This window comes from Trichosurus vulpecula, chromosome 2 (genome assembly GCF_011100635.1).
Source record: "Trichosurus vulpecula isolate mTriVul1 chromosome 2, mTriVul1.pri, whole genome shotgun sequence".
Taxonomy (NCBI): Eukaryota; Metazoa; Chordata; class Mammalia; order Diprotodontia; family Phalangeridae; genus Trichosurus; species Trichosurus vulpecula.
The window spans coordinates 258,205,689-258,221,526 of NC_050574.1; the positions used below are offsets into that span (position 1 = coordinate 258,205,689).

The window sequence follows — 15,838 nt, forward strand, 5'->3', positions numbered from 1 at the left end:
ACTGGCTGCTAAAACACCGTCCAAAAGAAAACAGGAACGTGCAGGCACAGTCAGAAGTGTGGCAAGGGAATAGGTGGTGGTTCCACAGCTCAAAATAAACCAAACCAGGATAGCTGTCACTATCAGCATCAACTGGGGGGACTGTTCAGGACTAGTGAACTATCACTTATCCCTACTGTTGTAACGGTCCTTGCTATACTCTGAACCGGTCAGATCCCATTTACAGAAAAGCAGAATTAGGGTGATGGCTGTCTTCAAGTATCTGAAGGGCTCTCATGTTGGAGAGGGATCCAACTTATTTGGCACTTACGTAAATAACTAGGAGCAATGGATGGAATTCAGAGAAAAGATGATTTTAGTTCAATGGAAGGATAAATTTTCTAACAGCTAGAACTATCTAATACTAGAATGGAGTGTTTCAGGAAGTAATGGACTACTAATTTGAAGGAGTACCTTCAAATGAAGGCTAGATGGCTACTTCCTGGGGACACTGTGGAGGGAATTCTTGGTCAGGTGTTGATTGGACTAGATGGATGGCCTCTGAGCCACCTTCTAATTCTGAGATTCTGTGATATAGAAAAACCACTGAGCAGCTTGAGAAGACTACTTACAGGGCAATACAAACCTGAAACCTGTAAGCTAGCATTTTGGGGAAATGTTTTTGCTTCTATATAGCAGGAGTATTCACAGCAATCTCCTAGCCACCCACGATGGCTGCAGGAGGTGAGGGCTACAACCACAGGGATTAGTCACAGAGGCAAAAGTTCAGAAGACCTTAAAAGGATTGACTCAATCCTCTGACTCTTTCTTTCTCTCCCTCCACTCTAGAATGAGCCACCATGGTAGGGCAAGGGATTGATGTGTCATTCTAAAGTGCCGAGTCTTTCTAGCACATGTGGCCCACTGCAAAGGGTCAAGATAAATGTGTCATTGGAAGGAGCCCAGCTCCAAAAACAGTGCATATGACATATAATACGAATAGGCTCAGCTCTGATCATGTTCCATGATGTGTACTCTAGCAGGAACTAATCAAGGTGGTGGTAAAAAGGTTCCCTGATTAAATCATTACATCTTTATTTACATGAATCATTGTTACTCCCTTAGAACCTGTCCATTTAAGTTTTGGTGCCAAGAGCATTGTCTCATCTCTAATTTCACAGGAGACCAGGTGTATTGAGCTAAGATTTTGTGTCTCTAGATCCAGGAAAATGGAGTGATGATATCCATCAACAAAATTCAGAGGAGTAGTCACAGTTGATGGGACACGGCCCCAGGCTAGGCTGATGGACTTCATGTCTTAAGAGTACAACTCTAAGATAATCTCTATCTCTACTCTATTAGTGTAGCATCTGGAAAAGAAGCAAGCATCTTGACACTTCGTTTAAAATTATATATTTATAATTAAAACTATGTAATTTGTTAACTATGCAATTAGACCAAATTCTTTAACTAACATAAACTAATATTTTTCTACAAATCTTCAACTCTTTGACTCAATACCATAATGAATTACAAAAATCTAACAGAAAAGGTAAATCATTTATGCTACTCCATAAACATTTTCTCAGATTTCCTATTTATTTGAGAATATAATTAAAATTATTCCTTTATTCTTATTTTTATGGATATATTCCAGCCTGCCTTTAAAAATTTCTTGAAACTATTTTCTCCATGAACATGTATAAATTCTGTGTTAAAATATCTTAATTTTGACATTCTTAATTGAAAATCCATTCCTTCATCAGTCAGCTCCTATAATCTAAATCAGTAGTCTTCAAACAGAAATCTTAGGGTACCTGGGCACTATGGCATGACCCTCTAAGTGACTGTGGCTTGACCCCAAGATGTGTTTGATTAAACAATAGAGGAGTGGGAAGATGGGTTACATCTCACCTCACCTGGGTAGCCAACCAGGGGGCTTGTTCCCACCTACCTTTCACCTGCCACAGCCCAACACTCTTCTGCAAACTCCCAACCTCCCCTCCCCACTTCTCATTCAGGGTATCAGATGTTTAAGATAGTTATAACCCAACTGATTTAGGCACCCACAGTAGCAGCCGCAGCTGCCTAAGTGTCATTTTCCCCACCCCTACAAGCATATTCACCAGTTTAAAAAATTACTGATATTGTTTCTCAATCAAAAGAATTTGAAGACCACTGATCTAAATCATCATTCCCTCCATTCTAAGGGCCCCCTATTCCTCTTTATTATTTCTTTATAACCAACTTAAAAACCCATTTTATACCTTTACTCTCTCATTAATGGATTTTTCAAATGACATTTAGCTTTGGCTTGGCATCACTATTTATTCTTATTGATGCCAATCAAATTGCACATCTGGATCTCATCATCTTTTTAGATGTTCTTCAAATATGCCTTCTCTAACCTCATTCTGGCATTTTTTTTAATCATGGAAAACAACTCAGAGTATATTTTTATGAAAGAAAACTAACTAAATATAAATATAGATCTTGAGCAAGTTACTTAGGAAAATGAACCTGGTTCCAATTATGAATGCTATTCGAAGAATGCATTACTAAAGGTTAGTTATTTTTATTAAGGAGTGAGTCAAAGTTCATAACAACTGATTTATCTGAGAGGCAAAGTAATACAATGGAAAGAGCAGAGAAGCGCAGGCAGCTGGGTTTGAACTCCATTTCTCAGTTATTAATACCTATGTAACCATGAGCAAGTAATGGTTACAAAGTAACACAATACAGGTCCCTGATCCTACAATCCTAATATGTTTCTTATAAATGTATATGAGTATATATTCAAACCCTAATATTTCCTCTTCGCATAACCTTACATGGGCAAGAGATATACACGTACAATGCATTAAGAGAAATACCCTTGATACATAAACATATAGATATCCACATGCGTTATTTCTATATAATCTATGTTTATGAAGCATGTTTTCTTACTCTAAACGATGAGGTGGAAGCTCTTCTTTCTTTTTGTCTTCCTCTTTTTCCCTAGGATCTCTTAAAACAAAGTCAACTAAAAAAAACCAAGACATTCTGGTAAACAACCTTGTACCAAACACACTGCATTTAAACATGAATATGAAAATGAAATGGTCTTTAAAAGCAAATGCTTAACTTATTTTAAAGAATGATTTACTGGCAAACAATGTAGTCTTTATAATTCTATTGATAAAGACTGTGTCTAGACTATATCTTTATCTGTCTCAAGAGATAGATCCCTTTTTTTATTTACTGATCTGTGGCACCACTTATACTGTTGTTTTTTATTGTTATTTAGTATTGTGTGTTTATGCTTATCTCACCAACTGGGTTGTGAGTTCCTTGAAGGGAACTCACAATGCTATATTTGTCACTTAGAGTAACTAACATACTGCTTTGTTCATAACAGGTCCTCAACAAAAGAGGTTTTGATTTGACAGTATAATACTTTTTATAATTTTCTTCAGTTATATCCTGAATTCTAACGCTCCCTCCATCATCAACACAAAACCAATGACACACAACAGGTTTAACTTTTCACTTTTGTTTCTGCTTTCATGGTACTGATGAAATCTGCCCAGGACTTATAATTAATCTAAAAGCAGTATAAGAAATAGCACACATGAATAGAAGATTCATAAATATATCAGGTAGATAGATGCAAATGTAAGTTTAAAAAAGCTGCTCTTTAATGAAAACATACTTGAGACTTCAATCTTTTTAATACTTCGGAGATCCATGACTTTATCAGTACTTCCTCCATTCACACATTGCACCCTCTCTAAACCCTTAGCAGGGGTGGGGAACCTGTGGCCTTGAGATCACATGTGGCCCTCTAGGTCCTCAAGTGCACTCTTTTGACTGAGTCCAAGTTTTATAGAACAAATCCTTTTATTAAGGGAACTTCTGTGAAGTTTGGATTGAAATGGCTGCACTTGAGAACCCAGAGGACCATATGTGGCCTCAAGGTCATAGGGTCCCCACCCTTGCCTTAGAAGATAATGTGCATGTTTTTCAGATAATTATTTTTCAGAGAATAAGGTATGGTTCACAGATACATGCATACATAAACACATATGCATATGCATATTATACACATACACATATACATACATATACACACACACACACACACACACACATATATATGAAGGAATTGTGATTTTTCTCATAACACTTGGTGTGGGAACAAATAGGTTGAAAGACCTGGAGTCAAGAAGACCTCAGCTGGAATCCCACATCAGACACTTAACCTAGTTATGTGACTGACCCCGGGAAAATCACTTCACCTCTCTAGGGCTGAGTTTCCTTATCTATAAAATGAGAAGGTTAGATCATTGACCTCCGAGGTCCTTTGCAGCTCTATGATCCTGTGATAACATGATCTTTGGGAGTTACTTGAAACACTAAGATAAAATGCTTTTCCTGGGGTCACTGAGTTGTTGAGTGTCAAGGTGGGACTTTTATCTAGTTCTTTCTGATACCAAGTCCAGTACTCTATCCACTACACTATCCTTTTAAAAACCTACACAGATTCTAGCTACCTTTTTTCTCAGTTGGAAATATAATAAGAATAAAACAATTTCAAAAAACAAAAACTTTACCGATGGATTTCTTTACACTGAGAAGATAATCTTCTCTCATTTCATCCGAGAGTATAAGTATTCTGTCAGTGAGTACTTTCAGGTGTTTGGGGACTAATGCCAAGACATGTTCTAACCAAGAATCTTCCATTGGAGCTACATGTTCTGTATCAATTCCATGGTGGATATAATAGTAGTACCGCTACAAGAGACAAGAGAGTTTAGATGAGTTTAGTACCAATCTGTCCTAAAAATCATAGGGTCATTTTTACTAGGTAGATATCTTTACTGAACAAAACTTAATTTTCAGAGAATAAGATACGGTTCACAGATTTTTAAAATTCATGTAATTTTCACCCCTAACTTATGTAATCTTATGGATTTTTTTTTCAAATTTAAGGTTTTATAGAAATCAAAATGTCTTACTTCAGGCAATAACAATGCTGGGAAAAAAAACCCAAGAATGCAGGACTGGTATTTAACATAGCACAAGCTCAATTTAATGGAACAAGTTGCATGAAAAATCAGTTTGTTGGATACTATCACCTTAGTATCCAAGTTGAAAGGCAAATTTCTTAAATGTATTTTTCTTTATTTCATTAAATATTTCCCAAGTACATGTTAAAAATTTTAACAATAATTTTTTTAAAATTTTAACTTGCAAATTTTCTTTCTCCCTCTAGTCTTTCCCCCTCCTTGAGAAGTCAAACAATTTGATTTCAATTATACATATGACGTCATGCAAAACATTTCCATATTAGTCATGCTGCCAAAGAAAACACAAACAAAACACTGAAAATAAAGTTAAGAAAAACTATGCTTCAATCTGTATTCAGAATTCATCTGTTCTCCCTCTGGAGATGAATTGCATTTTTCCTCATGGGTCCTTTAAGATTGTCTTGGATCACTGTCTTGATCAGAGTAGCTAAGTCTCTCTTTTTAAAAATTTTTTTCTCTTTAATATTTTATTTTTTCCCAATTACATTTAAAACAATTCTTAACTTTTTTTATTTCTACAATTTGGAGTTCCAAATTCACAGTTGATCATTGTACAATATTGCTGTTACTGTGTACAATGTAGAATAAGTAAGTCTTTTCACAGTTGGTCATCTTTACAATATTGCTACTACTTGTATACAATGTTCTCCTGGTTCTGTTCACTTCAATTTGTTTGAGTTCATATATGTCTTCCCAGGTTTTTCTAAAAACATCTTGTTTGTCATTTCTTATAGCACGATAGTGTTTCATCACAATCAAATGTTTAGCCATTCCCCAACCAATGGGCATCCTCTGGATTTCCAATTTTTCACCACCACTAAAAGAGCTGCTATAAACATTTTTGTACAAATAGGTCATTTTCCCTTTTATTTGATCTCTTTGAGATACAGACCTAGTAGTGGTATGGCTGGGTCAAAGGGTATGCACAGTTTTATAGCCCTTTAGGCATAGTTCCAAATTGTTTTCCAGAATGGCTAGATTAGGTCACAGAATCCCACCAAAAGGGCATTAGTTTTCCAATTTTATCTACATCCCCTCCAGCATTTGTCATTTTCTTTCTTCTGGCATGTTATCCAATCTAATAGGTGTGAGGTAGTGCCTCAGAGTTGTTTTAATTTTCATTTCTCTAATCAGTAGTGATTTAGAATATTTTTTATGTGACTATAGATAACTTTGACTTCCTCTACTGAAAACTGCCCCTACATATCCTTTGACCATTTATCACTGGAAATGGCTGTTATTTTTTATAATTTTGGCTCAGTGTCTTGTATGTTTGAGAACGAAGCCTTTATTAGAGAAACACTGTAAATTTTTCCCAGTTTCCTATTTTCCTTCTAATTTTGGCTACATTAGTTTCATTTGTACATAAGCATTTTAATTTCATGTAATCAAAATTATCCATTTTACTTTCAACAATTCTATCTCTTGTTTGATCATAAAGTCTTTCTTTAGCTATAGATCTGACAGGTAAATCTTTTCATGCTTCCCTATGATACCATGCTTACTTGTGATACCACCCTTTACATCTAAATCATTTACCCATTTTGACCTTATTTTTTTTAATAGTGTGAGATGTCAGTCTATGCCTAGTTTCTGCCAAAATTTTTTTCCAGTCTTCATAGCAATTTTTATCAAATGTTTAGTTCTTACCTGAAAATCTTGGATCTTTAGGCTTGTCACACACTAGATTACTATGATCATTTACTACTGTGTGCCTCATCTATTCCACTGATGATTGCCACTTTGTAATATAATTTGAAATCTGGAACTGTTAGGTCACCTTCCTTCACATTTTTCCCCCATTGATTCCCTTGATATCCTTGACCTTTTATTCTTCCAGATGAATTCTGTTACTATTTTATCTAGCTCTTTAAAATAATTCTTTGGTGGTCTGATTGATATGGCACTAAATAAATAAACTCATTTGAAATTGACATTTTTATTATATTGACTTGACCTATCCATGAGTAATTAATAATTCTCCAGTTGTTTAAATGTCTTTATTTGTGTGAGAAGTGTTTTGTAATTGTGTTCATGTATTTCCTGGGTTGGTCTTGACAGGCAGACACCCAAGACTTTTATATTGTTTGCAGTTATTTTAAGAGGAATTTCTCTTTCTATCTCCTGCTGCTGGACTTTGTCGGTAGTATATAGAAATGCTGATTATTTGTGTCAGTTTATTTTATATCCTGCAACTTTACTGAAGTTGTTAACTGTTTAAACTATGTTTTAGTTGATTCTCCAGGGTTCTTTAAATATATCATCATATCATCTGCAACGAGTGATGGTTGTGTTTCCTCATTGCCTACTTTCATTCCTTCAATTTCTTTTTCTTGTCTTATTGTTATAGTTAGCAATTCTCGTACAATACTGAATAATAATGGTGGTTATGGACATCCTTGCTTCACCCCTGGTCTTACTGGGAAGGCTTCTATCCTATCTCCATTAGAAATAATGCTTGCTGATGGTTTTAGATAGTATTACTTATCATTTTAAGACAAGCTCCATTGATTCCTATGTTTGTAGTGTTTTTAATTGGAATAAGTGTTGTATTTTGTCAAAGGATTATTCATTTTTAAAATTCTAATTACTAGAAACCATTTTAAATATCTAAGTAATTGAAAACTACCAATGTATAATAAGGCAATCCAGGATATTTTGCTTATAAAAGTAAATTTATTCAATGATAATTATAAACAGAGTAGACTTTTTTCCTAATACCTTTTACTATACATCTTAAAAGTAAAAAGTAAGTTCTCATAAAAGGAAAAAAATTTTAAATGGTAAATAATGGAGGCTGGTTCTAACACAAATGAAAACAGTCAGCTTCTCACTCCATAATCTGGTATTGGATAGCCTTTGTGCTATCCAAGTAAAAAGAAAAGAAAAGCTATTTACATGAACAAAGCAACCCTATATACACCACTCTTCAATTTGTGCTACCCGACCCCCACAGTTTCAGAAAGAAGTCTGCATATGTATTTTCAAAGGTTCATGCTTTTCACAAGTATAATTATCAAGATAGTAGTCCCTTACCAAAATGTCTTTCTCTATAGGGGTTGGTGCAGTTTGTGCTTCATCCACTAAAGCTTTGTCTGCGGCATAGTCTTGCTGCCTAGAAAAATCATGTAAACATGCTATTTAAATTAATATAGAATGAAAGATGGGAATATATAGTTTTATCTTAGGATGTAAGCCAAGAGTAAAAATAAAATCATATTTGGGGTTTTATTCAAATCATAAACAAAATATATAGTCAAATATATATATATATATATATATATTTTGTTTATGATTTGTAATATAATTTGTAGTATGGGTGATACATTTCTCCAAAAACAGTCTTTTCCATATTCCTCTAATCACCTCATTTAAGGAAGTAATGGAAACACAAAATGTGTCCAAAAGTCCACTTGAAAGCTGGCTATTTAGCACTCAGGGACACATGTTCCCAAGATATTTATTCCCCTCCCCCTTGAACCCCTACCTCCAGGTGTGTACTCTTCTGGCACAATCAGATTTTGATAAATAATGAGTTCCTTCCTCATTTCTTCCGTAATGTATTCCTTTTTTATTTCCCTTTTCTTTCCTCTCTTAAAACCAATAAAACAGAACAAAACCACACTCAAGCCCTGTGTTTTTCTTTACACCCTCTGTAACTCCTGAAAAAGTGGAATTCTAAAGGGAAACTTGTCTTTTCTTTCTAATTAAAATGTAAGCCCTTGATCCTTATTTATTCCATTCTAATATTTCAATTACATTTTACTTTCTAGATGTCTTGTTTTCTGTCTTTTCATTTCACAAAAACTATTAAGCTCAAGTGTGTCAAGTTCTACTCTGTTGAAAATGCTATAAATATAGTCCTAGCAACAAACAGATTGCTTTCTGAGATGCAGCTTAACCAAGTAGTATAAAGATGATTATCACCAGAAGGATAGTGGTGAATTTTTCATCTATGTAATCCACCAAACCATGAAAGCAAAATATACGAAAGGCCCCTCAGTCCTACATGGCCCTCTTCTGCTTTTGCAATATAAAAAGGCCAAAACATTTCATTTAGACTATGTGTAAATATTAACTTAGTTATAGATACTCTGAATGTGATATTATTATTCAGTAACATGAATTTGAACAATCTTCACATTCTTGAACAAAAAGTAAAAGACAAAAGAAGGGTGGCTCCCAAGTTCTCTTCAGACAGGCAAATCCTAAGTAAGGTGCACATAGTGGGGGATAACAAATAAAGGATTTGGCACAGTTGACGTATTCTTGGATCCAAAGACAACAATGAGTATAATTCACTTATTCATCTGTTATTGCTGTGATCATGACAAGAATTTACCAAAAAACCATGTCAAAATAATGTGTCAACACACCTATGTTTCATCACTGGGCACCTGGCAAGCACTACATAAATGTTAGCTATTATTATTTTCATTATCATCATTATCATTACTATTATAGTTTTTTTCAGAGAATGAAGAGGTAGAAACATTCTATAGAGAACCAAATAAGATCCTCCATAATAAAGTAGCATATATGTTGATAGTCAATGATCTCATTATCCATATCATACCTACTAACTGTGGAATTCCCCAAGGCTCTACCTTGGGGTTTATGGAATATCCATGCAGTACTAGCCTAGCACTTCTGGTGTGAAGGCTCACCCAGCCCTTTACAGGGGTGCTCACCCACCTTTGGTCTCTACCTTTTCAACCAACTCTCAATTGTGGCTCTCAGAAGCTATTGCACATGAAGTGGCCACACCTTGGTAAATTGTCTCAGCAGATGGGCTAAGCCAGGTAGGGTAACCTATAGGCCTCAAACCTGTCAGTGAGTTTGTGGGATGTCTACGCAAGCATATGAAGACTTCCCCAGAAGAATGGGTGGGTGAGAACAATTTCCAACAGCCATAAAGGTGACTGAAGCAGTCACTGTGGAGCACTTGGAGCTTGGTCAGACATCAAAAACACAGAAGTCATCCACTGCCTCCAGGATACCACCAGTGATCTTGATTTTTGTCTTATCACCAGACCTTCATGAGAGTAAAGGCTGACAACTTTGCACAACTCTGCCTCATTTAAATCCAATTCACTGGCAAGTCAAGATATCACCTGGGATGTCATTGGTCCTCTTCAAAAAGAATAAATGAACAACAACATTCAGATCCAGGCAAACTTAGGGTAGTGGAAGTCTATAGATAATACTCCCAGATTGTCCAAATGGCTTCCTTCCCTCAAAGGGAAAATTAGGGACAGGCAGACAGAACAATATAGAATACCTGAAGAATCCATGAAACCAAAGGAATTCTACAAATCCTAAGGTGCATCTTTATCTAGCTTACTGGAATACAGTTAAGTGCTTAATAAATGTTTTTAATTGATTCACTGGTATATTCAAATGTGGCTGGGGATGTTTACACTGGATTGGCACATTTTAAAAGTTTTTGTTCCCCTGGTCTTCTTGAGAATAAAACCTAATTGATGTTGCCACATAGACCCAACGTGTAGTTCTGGACATGGCTAGATCTTCTGGAACTATCATCTCTGCTGATTTGCACATTATGAAGCCCAGAAAAGACAGATGAGAAATTGAGCATAAAGCTGGTTAGCATCAACATCTTTGTAATACAGAGTGTCCCAAAAGACTTAGTGATGCTTGAAGCTGTTTAAACATCACTAAGACTTTTGGGACACCCTATATTATTGTATTTGTGTACTATCTATGGTGAACTGACAGTAAATCCTGTTGTAAGATTTTAGAAGTGTGGAGCTGTATATTTCTTTCTTGAGATGTAGAACTGAATTACCACCTGATAAATTCTTTTATGTAAAATATCCAAGGGGTTAAATTTGCTCTAAAACAAAGCATAGAACATTGAAGAGGCAGGAAAAAAGAAAATAGTAAAACAGAAATAAAGTTGGATAACAAAGGTATTACAGAAATTAAAGGAAAACTATAACTCAGTTTATAACAGTATAATTTTTAGGAGATGAAGGCTCAATTAGGAAAACTACAGAGTGACATTGAAGACTCAAAATATCAGAGAAATACAAAAACAAAATAAGCAAAACTGAATGAAGATAAATTGATAACAAATAAAAAAATTAAAGAACAAGTTCATGAAATAAAGGAAGAAAGGAAGGGAATAAACATCTGTCTATATGGTTCTATCTAATGTACCATTAACAGTCTCTAATAGAATGCCAGGCCTGGAGTCAGGAAGACTCATCTCACAGAGTTCAAATTCAGCCTCAGATACTAGCTGTGTGACCCTGAGCAAGTCACTCAACCCTGTTGCCTTAGTTTCCTCAACTATAAAATGAGCTGGAGAAATGGCAAACCACTCCAGTATCTTTGCCAAGAAAACTCCAAATGGGGTCACAAAGAGTTAGACACAAATGAACAACAAACGTTTTTAAATATAAAAACTTTCAATAGACAGCTATCACACACATATGTGTATTTATAGCTACATCTATCTACCTTCTTAGTACATAGGTATTTGCATGTTGTCTCCTCCCTTAGGTTGTCAGCTCCTTGAGTGCAGGGATAGTGATTTTTACCTCTTTGCATGCCCAAGCATTTTAATACATGCTTGTTAACTCACTGACTGACTTTAAGGCACTGAAAAAGAGGGGTTGGGGGAATTAGCATGGCATGCATGATCAGAGATAACTTCCCAGGGTAAACAATTAGAGAAACAATACAGAACCAGAGAGAATACAATGCTTTAGCATGGGGAAATCATAAATATAACTCCAACTATGAAACTACAGAATTATAAAGACAAAAAAACCGTATATACAATAACCCTTCTGGATTACTCCTCTAAATTGAACTTTAACTTTTCTCTGCTATGAGGGGGTAAAGTTGCTTCCTCTTTCAAGTAACTACCTTTCAGTATCCAGTCTATCATCAGGTGTCTCAAAATGTTTCCTATGTGGTGGCCATCTAATGACCAATGTTCTATAATCTCCTCAAATGTATTAAGGATTTATTTACACATTGTAGTGGGCCTGAAGGAAAATTCTTTAGCTCCAACTTTGCCCTTTGTGATGACACTCTCATCTAAATATGTGAACTTAAGTAGGCAGGGAATTTCCCTCTCTTTATACATACACAAGTATTGAAAAAGGAAAAAAATACTACAGTATCAGATTTTTCAAAATTAACAAAGGAAAAATGACAAAATATTAGCAAAATATAAGACAAATTTACAGTTATAAAAGAAGAAACTTTTTTAAATATATTAAATAAGTTTTAGTTTTCAGCGCTGATTTTCACAAGAGTTTGAATTACAAATTATCTCCCCATTTCTACCCTCCCCCCACTCTAAGATGGCATACATTCTGGTTGCCCTGTTCCCCAGTCAGCCCTCCCTTCTGTCATCCCACTCCCCTCCCATCCCCCTTTCCCTTCCTTTCTTGTAGGGCAAGATAAATTTCTATGCCCCATTGCCTGTGTATCTTATTTTCTAGTTGCATGTGTTTTTGAACATCTGTTTTTAAAACTTTGAGTTCCAAATTCTCTCCCCTCTTCCCTTCCCACCCACCCTCCCTAAGAAGTCAAGCAGTTCAACATAGGCCACATGTGTATCATTATGTATAACCCTTCCACAATACTCATGTTGTGAAAGACTAACTATATTTTGCTCCTTCCTAACCTATCTCCCTTTATTGAATTTTCCTCCTTGACCCTGTCCCCTTCCAAAAGTGTTTGTTTTTGATTACCTCCACCCCCATCTGCCCTCCCTTCTATCATCTCCCCCTTTTTTCTTCTTCCTTCTTCTTTCAAAAGAAGAAACTTTAATAAATCAATCAGCAAGCATCTATTAAGCACCCATTATGTATGCTACACTATGCTAAGTATTGGGGATACAAATGCAAAGAACTTCAAATAAATAATAGATTATTAAACACAATAATAACTTATATCTATAAGTTTTGTAAAGAATTTTACATACATTATCCCATTTCATCCTTCAATAAGCCTTTGAGGTAGGAGCTATAAGTATCTCTATTTTACAGATGAGGAAACTGAGGTCAAAGAGTTTCTGTAACTGGCCCAGGTCACATCAAGATTCAGTGTATGAAGCAAGATTCAAACACAGGTCATCCTTATTCAAAGCCCAGCATTCAATATACTATGCTTCCTCTTTAAATCAAATTTATTCCCTCTTTTTCTTTTCTTACCTCTCTCTCTTCATATCTATATGTGTATATTTGTATATACACATACATATATGCACACAAACATATTAACATATATTTGTTATATATAGAATAACATACATATATGTAAATATAAACTTTAACTCTGTTACTTCTTATAGTTAGGACTGAAAAAATTTTAAGGATATTTTAATTTAGTTTTACTAGGTTTAGTATTTGAAATAATTTATTAGCTTTTAGGTCCATTTGCTCTCTCTTTTCAAACTACATCCCTAAAAGCTCTATGAAAACAAAGTTTGGATCAATGCTTACTTTGTGTAATGTTAATGGGATATGAAGATCTTCCCTGTCCATTAATATGCCTTACACGAAGTCCATTAAGGGAAGGTTGCTTAAGGGAGGCTTGCTTGTAGGAAGGCTTTCACACCTTTTGGTACTAAGTTGAGTAGGCACTGATTCACAAGGGTTGCAATGCCTTCTGACTCTGAGAAGTGTATATATACACTCTGAGTTGATATTTTGCTTTCAGGGCTCACTTATGAGAAGGACCTTTCGATTTCCTGGTCGAGACTCTGAATAGCCCCCCCCACTCCCCACTCCCCAACTGCTCAGATGTAAAGGCTCTCTCAATCCAGTGGTGTATGTAAAGCATATAGCAATACTGCTTTGATTCAGGTAGTTGGAGCCCTGTCTGTTGATCTTTATGCTAATTTTTCTGCTTGTATTTTCTCTGACATTCAGGGGGCTGACTTTTCTCCTGAAGTACTGAATATAATTAAAGAAGATTGTTGACCCCTTTAAAGTTGCTTTTCTTTAAAAGCAGATTAAAAAACCTGTGCTAGCAGGCAACCCTGGGTATGCTAGGGTGCTTGCTCTTACACTTTGACACTTTATCACCTCTGAAAGCATGGAGTAATGTAAGGGTTATATGCATTTATTTGATAACTCCAGTTTTAAGAAATACTAAACATAGTTTAAATTCTACCGGTAATCCCAGTAACAGACTAACACCAGGCTACATGTGCCCAAGGTCATGGATGATAGTCTGTAAGCTGGTAGGATACATCTGTAACACAGAAGTTGAAGTATTAGTAATGATAGACATTGATAGTTTTGCTGCTCTGATACCAGTCTGAAACATATTCATATGTGAATATAAGATAAAAAATATTAATATTCTCTTTATGTATTAGAAAAAAACAGTTCAGTTGAAAACATATTACAACTAAGACAACAGGATAGTGCATAAGAATATATGTCCATTTGCTAATAAAAGGCATTTAACACAATTTTTAAAAGATGAAAAACAATCAACTAACAAACATTCATCCAGTGCTTACCATGTGCCAAGTACTGTGCCAAGTTCTGAGGATTACAAAGAAACACAAAAGCACAGACCCTGTGCTCAAGGAACTTAGAATTAACTTTAGTTTTATTAGCTCTGTAGTGTTTTTGGTGTCCAATTTATTTTTTTTCCTCTAGTTTTCTCTTAAACTTATTTTGAGCTTATTTTATAAACTTTGTTTTCCAGCTTCTTATCAGGTTGACTAAAAGGTTCATCAATTTTGTAAGTCTTGTCAAAGAAGCAGCTTTTAGTTTTGACAGTTTACATTCTAATGGGGGAGACAGAAACAGACACAAACACACGTGCGTGCACACACACACACACGAGATGCGTATGGAAGAGATGGAAAGTAACCTCAGAGAGAAAGATTTTAACAGTTGAGAGGTACAGGAGAAGTGGACAAAGACACCTGCCTTCTCCCAAGTGAACCCCAGAGACTGACTTCAGCAACTATCCTGAGGAAGTTTCCAGTGAGTAACCCCCTGCTGCCTTTGCCTTATTATCCTTACCAGAACCCCTTGGTATTACTGTTCCATGAATTTCCCTGACAAGTTTTTGTAACATAAAGACCCCTGACCACCTCTTCCCTTGCCCTCCTTAGAAACTGCCCTATTTCAGGGCACATAGATTTCAGCTATTTTACTGGAAGTGAGTGGAAGAACGTAACTGCAGTATATAGTATCCTTCAGTGTCTCATTCTCACCTCTTATTGGTACCAAAAGACTTAGGAGCTGAAGGTGGAAAATTCCAGAATCCTGGGAAAGTTCTCCTCCCTGCCTGGTCCAACAAGCAGTTTTCTATAAGTGAAACCAGCTATACTCAGAACTCCCTTATCTGTTTCCTGTAGCAGAAAATACACATTTTTCTCCAACAAGTGGACTATTCTTTTTATATAACTACCTTTGTTTTATAAATAGCCATCTTTCTTTTTGTTGTTGTTTTGCACAATATGACTTGAAACAATATTTAGCTTATGAATGCTACCCTATAAATCTGTATATAAGGAGACCCTTATTGATGCTGAGGGTAGATTGCTGTCCATCTTGCAATTTGGCTGTGAAGCTGAATAAATGGCTACTTGCTTCACTTTACTTGACTCTTTACTGCTACTATGTGACCCCAACCTCAAGAAACCAGAGTAGTGAGTAATGACCCTCTTGAGTCCCTAAAAATTCCACTACAGAGAACTAGGGGGAAAAACCTGTGGAAGATAGTATTTAACATGAATCTTGAAGGAAGTCAGAGATTCTAAGAAGAAGTGAGGAGAG

General features: G+C 35.6%; 1 protein-coding gene across 1 annotated transcript in view; it reads right to left on the reverse strand.

Annotated features, from left to right (window-relative positions):
- DNAH7 (dynein axonemal heavy chain 7) overlaps positions 1-15,838 on the reverse strand; it is a 312,783-nt gene that overhangs the window by 277,935 nt on the left and 19,010 nt on the right. Inside the window, exons 5-7 of the mRNA XM_036744029.1 lie at positions 8,088-8,166; positions 4,575-4,755; positions 2,929-3,004 (exon numbers count right to left, since the gene is read on the reverse strand). Coding sequence (XP_036599924.1) covers positions 2,929-3,004; positions 4,575-4,755; positions 8,088-8,166 — 336 coding nt within the window. The remainder of the gene's footprint in view (positions 1-2,928; positions 3,005-4,574; positions 4,756-8,087; positions 8,167-15,838) is intronic.